The sequence below is a fragment of the Ailuropoda melanoleuca genome, chromosome 7, assembly GCF_002007445.2.
Source record: "Ailuropoda melanoleuca isolate Jingjing chromosome 7, ASM200744v2, whole genome shotgun sequence".
Lineage (NCBI taxonomy): Eukaryota > Metazoa > Chordata > Mammalia > Carnivora > Ursidae > Ailuropoda > Ailuropoda melanoleuca.
In genome coordinates, this window is record NC_048224.1 from 71,676,680 (window position 1) to 71,682,679 (window position 6,000).

At 39.0% G+C, this 6,000-nt stretch overlaps 1 protein-coding gene across 1 annotated transcript in view; it reads left to right on the top strand.

The window, feature by feature from the left end:
- B3GLCT (beta 3-glucosyltransferase) overlaps window positions 1–4,594 on the top strand; it is a 130,717-nt gene extending 126,123 nt beyond the window's left edge. The window contains 1 exon segment of the mRNA XM_034665043.1: window positions 4,114–4,594. Coding sequence (XP_034520934.1) covers window positions 4,114–4,281 — 168 coding nt within the window. The 3' untranslated portion in view covers window positions 4,282–4,594.
- Window positions 4,595–6,000: the final 1,406 nt, after the last annotated feature.

Sequence of the window (6,000 nt, forward strand, 5' to 3'; positions counted from 1 at the left end):
AGACAAATGGAATGTGAAATGTTTCTTTTGGGCTATAGGGTTTTTTTACAGGAAATTTTACTTCCCCATATACCCCCGATTCATCTATAGATTGAGTGCAATCCATATTAAAGTCACAGCAGGCTTCTTTATAAAAATTGACAAGCTGATCCTAAAATTTATATGGAAATACGAAACAGTTCTTAAAAAGGAGATCAAAATTGGAGGATTTACCCATCTATGATTCAAAACTTACTATAAAGCCATGATAATCAAGATAAGGGTAAACATGTGCACGCACACGTGCGCACACACACACACACACACACACATCAATGGAACAGGATAGAGAATCTAGAAATACACCCTCTCATTCGTGGTAAACTGGTTTTTGACACAGATGCCAAGGCAATCCAGGGGAGAAGTGGCACAGATGGTCAGTTGGTGCTACAGCAATTATGTATTTCCACACACAAAAAAAATGAGCTTGGAACTTTACCTCATACCACACACAAAAATTGACTCATAGTACAAAATATAGGAGCTAAAATTATAAAATTCTGGAAAAAACATAGAGACACTTCTTTGTGACTTTAGGCAAAGATTTATGGCATCAAAAGCATGATCCATAGAAGGAAAATTCATAAATTTAACTCATAAAACTTAAAAAACCTTTGCTCTTCGAAAGATATCCTTAAGAGAATAAAAAAAGTAATAAACTGGGAGAAATATTTGTAAATCATGTATCTGGTAAAGGACTTGAATCCAGAATATATAACAATCTTTTACAACTGAAGAAATCAACTTCTGAGTTTAAATCCAGGTAAGAGATTGAATAGACATTTCTCTAAAGAAGATGCATAAACAGCTACTAAACACATGGAAAGATGCTCAACATCATTAGTCATTAGGGAAATGCAAACTAAATTCACATGTATAGAATGCCTATAAGCAAACAGACCATTCCCAGTGCTGCTGAGCATGTAGAAACCTGGACCTCTAGTGGGAATATAAAATTCAGTCACTTTGGAAATGTTTTCACAGTTTTTAAAAAATTAAACATATATGTGACACACAATGTATGACATAGATCTCATTGGTCCCCGCCTGCTGGTATTCATACTCTGTGTTTTCCCCTCTCTCGAGTATGAGCCAATAGCATATGGCAAAGGTGATGGGATGTCTCTTCTGTCATTAGGTTACAAGGGATTGTGACTTCCATCTTCCTTGTAGACACTCCCTACTTCCTTCCTGGCTTGCAGGTTTTGCGGAAGGCAGCTGCAAGGGGACTGGGCATGAAAGTGAAGCCCTCAGCTCAGTAGCCCACAAGGAACTGAATGTTACTAGTAACCACTGAGTGAACTTGGAAGTGCATCTTTTCCTAGTTGAGCCTTCCGATGAGATCATGGAGCCTGGGCTGACATGCCGATTAAGACCTGGTGAGAGAGACCGTGAAGCAGAGGTCCCAGCTATGTATTGCCGAGACTCCTGACCCATGGAAGCTGTGTGATAGTAACTGTGTGTTGCTTGTATGGTGTATCCACTCAGTGTGATATATTGCTCAGCAGTAAAGGTAATAAACTACTGATACATGCAGCAATGCTAAGTGAAGGAAGCCAGGCTCAAAACATGCATAGTATATGATTCCACTGATAAGAAATTTCTAGAAAAGGCAATACTATGGAGAAAAAGCAAATCATTGGTCTCATGGGGCTGCCAGTGGGGGTGCGGATTGACTGAAAATGCATGGCAGGGAATTTGGGGGAATGACTGTAGTCTTCTAAAACTGGGCTTGTGGTTGCTTAAATATGGAAATCTACTAAAAATTTTCAAACTACCATGACTGTGTGTGAATTGTATGGTATGTAAATCGTATGTCAATACAGCTATAAAAAAATGTGTTTGTCTATGGAAATACAAATTTAATCTCTGTTGTTGCACTGTTCAGTGTGCTGTAATATTTACAGATTAAGTTTTAATTTCACCCAACGTATGCGCTTCCCTTGAGTTTACGGCATCTCTCTCTTCCTGGGCACAGTTTCCCATCATGCTCCATGTCTGTTCCTAAGGCCTCCTCCCTCACCCCAACCCTGCCTGTTTGGTACTTCCTTTTGGCATTTTGGGCACAGAGATGTAATTATCAGAGTCCAACTAGACTTCTTGGTGTTACAGATGCCTCTGTGGATGCATTTCACTTCTCTAGTCTTGTCTTGTTCTTTTCCAAAACTGCATTTGCCAGAAACAATTAGCACATTCTAATACTTAGTAAGCCAGCTCTTCACTCGTGTCCTAACAAGCAACTGCAGTCACTTCTGGAATCCACATTAATAGAGGGGAAGATATTATGGATTTCTTTCTTTCCTGTGAGATGCATTTGTGTCGCTGAGAGTTCATTTTTAAATGTGAAAAACGAGCCAAGATTTGTTTCCACTGTTTTTCTCTCTTTCTTCTGGGAGCATTGTGGGATCATCTGAGAACTGAATTGAGAGTATGTTTTTCCTGGAGTTTCTTCCAAGCCAGTAAACTCCCAGAGGACCTTGCAAGTAGACATCACATATGAATCCCCTCAGCTAATACTCAGAACTTGCTCAACTCTGTTAGATGTTATTCTAGTGTATATTTTTGGTCTTTGTTTCACTCTCTTCTTTTAAAATTGCCTTCTTAGATTTTTAACTCCACGAGCACTTAGAATTTTTAAAGGACAATGCATGGTTAGTATGGAAGTTCTCCCTCCTCTCCCATGTCATCTTGAAGTCTTCTGTGCAGATGTTATTATTTGAATGCTCATCAGAGCAGGATATTTGTGCCATCCCAGGATAAAGACCCCATGGAGGCCAGAGCAGCCATGGCATCATTGTTGTGCCAGGCTTGTGGCACACGGAATGAGGACCAGCTGCAGGTGTCCTGCTAGAACCCTGGACTGGGAGCTGGGCTGGGCACCTGCTCTCGTCCCCATTCCAATGGGTGCTAGTCCTGTTGTCCTAAGAAACTTGTAACTTCTGTGAGCTCTGGTTTCCTCATCTATAAATTGAGGATGAATCAGGATACTCTGATCATCTTGCAAGGTCGTTTCAAGGGTTGAATGAGATAAAATTTAATGAAGGTACTTTATAAACCATTTAAGAGGGTTTATGTAAGTATTCATTGCAAACATTTAAGCAGAATGTAATAAAATACTAGCCTAGAGAAGACTTGTTTTCAGAATGTTTCCTATCTAGCTTTAATAAAGTCAAGACTGTTTTAGTATTGATAACCCAGTGAGTTACTATATAACACAGATGGGCTATATAAATCTGTAAACAAGATAAGCGTTGAGAGAAAGGTGGATGCTTTGTTTAGAGTAAAAAAAAGAAATAGTATCTGGTTTCTGTTTCCCTCCATACCCGGAAAGTTACTTCAATCTCAGCCATCCTAGGCTTCATCTGATTCTGCTTAAACTTCATTTTGTAAGTTCTAGAGAATCCTGAAATTATGGTGATGGAAAACCTTTTTAGGCCCTCTTGCAAACTGCTTCCGGTTACTCAATGTTTCCCTTGCCATTTCTGGAATCAGACTAGGTATCTGGGTGGGAAGAGAGTGTTGAGTTACTTCACCCTTCTCCCCAATTCCTGATGAGCTCTGCATTTCCCTACTCTGACAGAAATACACCTAATTACACGTCAGGGCAGTGGACAGGCAAGGGGAGCCCCGAGAACTCTTCACACACACCCCCTGCCACACACGCGCATGCAACCCCCCCCCACACACACCATGTATGGCCAGAGTTTCTTTAGAGAGGGCTGGGAAATAGCAATTTTTCTGCCTTTTGCAGAAGTTATAATAGTCACTCAAATGACTTACCAAGGAAGGCTTTTTATATCTATTACCATGGTTTAGGAATCTCCCAGAGGTATGACCACGGAACATAGAAGCAAAAAGTGGTACATTTGGGATGTTAAAGTAATTGGAAATACAAAAGCAAAGAGCCTCACATCAGAGGGAGGGTAGTGGAAAAGATTTCCCTTTTTGCTTTTAGATTCTCATAAGCAATATCAAATATTGAAGAAAAGCAGTCACTTTATAAATTCAAATGCTATTCTAAGGCAAAATTGTTTTCAGTGAATAAAGGAACGTAATTCTCTCTTCTTCCCACAGGCTCGGCCCGTGGATTATCCCAGGGACTACCTTTCTCACCAAGTCCCCATCTCCTTTCACAAACACTGGAACATCGATCCAGTAAAGGTGTATTTCACGTGGTTGGCACCCAGGGGGGAAGACAAAGCCAGGCAGGAGACACACAAAGGCTTTAAGGAAGAATTATAAAACGTGCTGGCCCATGAGCACAGTCTGGGTCAGAGACAGAAATGGAGACTGGTGTCGTCCTGCTGAGCTGCTGCTTCCACGTGCCACACGGCATTGGAAGCCTTCTGACTTTAGGTGGAAATTATGTATACAGTATTTTTTGAGAGGGGAGGAAGCAGAGTCATAGGGAAAACCGATTTTTTTTTCTGGGAAAAAATCATTTGCTTTTGCATTATGCAGTTATTGTAATATACAATGATTACCGTGTATTTTTCAAGCTGTGATATAGCAGCTTTATTACTGTCACAGAACAATAAATGGTACCAGAAGTCTCCTTCCTGTTTTCTTTCTTCATTATAAAGTGTCAGATGGGCATGAGACTGGAAAGACATGACTGTGTTTATATATGTGCTCTGGACATCTCTATATTCTCTATATACTATATATACACACACACTTTATATAGAAGAGGCAACATCTGTTGACATGGATATTACCATGGTGTGAACTTTTTAACCATATTATGATGACGAAAATTATTTTCTGGTTATTCCGTAAGAATAATGCTGTATTAAATGTCATTCATAAAACATCATAAAAGTCAAGATATGAAGTCCCCCGTAGTCTATAATCAGGGTTGTTATGTTTTATCTACTTTTCTGTTTGTGCCTCATAAAAAGAGAATAAGAAGTCATCTGATAGAGCTTTCTATTTCTTTAGAGGTTCATCTGTGTTCTATTTCTCCCCAAAGCCCTATCTTTATGACCTACTTGTAACACAAAAGTATACTGGATGCTGCCAGAAAATAGTGTTCTCAATATTTAAAAACAATGTCATTGTGCTTTATTCAAGTCAGCGAGATCTATATAAGTCTCAGGACATGAATTAAATTAATTTTACCTGATGTTTTACTCTTATTTTTCTTTGAATGTTACTTAATGACTCTCTCCTGGCTCGTAATAGACCCTCCAGTGTACCATGAAACCCTAGTGGAAGGACAGTGTGGTGATTTGGCAACTTCCCTGGGTTCTTACAGAATGAGATTTGAACATAGTATTTTGAAACAACTCTAATTTTCAAATTGTAACTTTAATATATAGTAATTTAACATGCATTATTAATTTGTAAAAAGGACTGTGTTTTAATGTTTTAATTATATAATTCAGTTTTTCTAAGGGTGTTTGCATAAAATTTGATTTTTGTATGTCTTAAACTAATTTTGGTCTAGTAAAATACTTTCCTCTTTTTTAAAAATAAAAATTACTATTCATTAATTTCACTTGTAAGGCTTTTATAGCCAAGTGCAGGGTTTCAAAGCCATACCACCAAAAGTACCCATGTGTGTTTTTTAACACTACATTTTCTTATAGCTTAGATTGGACTCATTTCCAAAATGATCCAATAGTATTTTGACCATGGTTCCAAATTAGCAAATACCAGGACTGGTGTGTTTTTTTTTCAGTGGTCACTGAATGCACTGGATTCATTTTTGTGAAAGTGGATTTTGTGGCCTGTCCAAGGAATGGATCAGAGATGATCAACTGGATGAGAAGCACCCTAAGGATTTCTAGATCCTGTCAAACTGTTGGTGATGACATCAGCATTGTTGTCATAGCTACCACTGCCGACACCTTCATGTCATCTGTGATAACACCCCTGGAGGACCTGGCTGCCTCATCCAATGGAGACGAGGATTTGGTTCTTCCTGTTCCCAACTGTCACGCTCAGAATATAGTATAT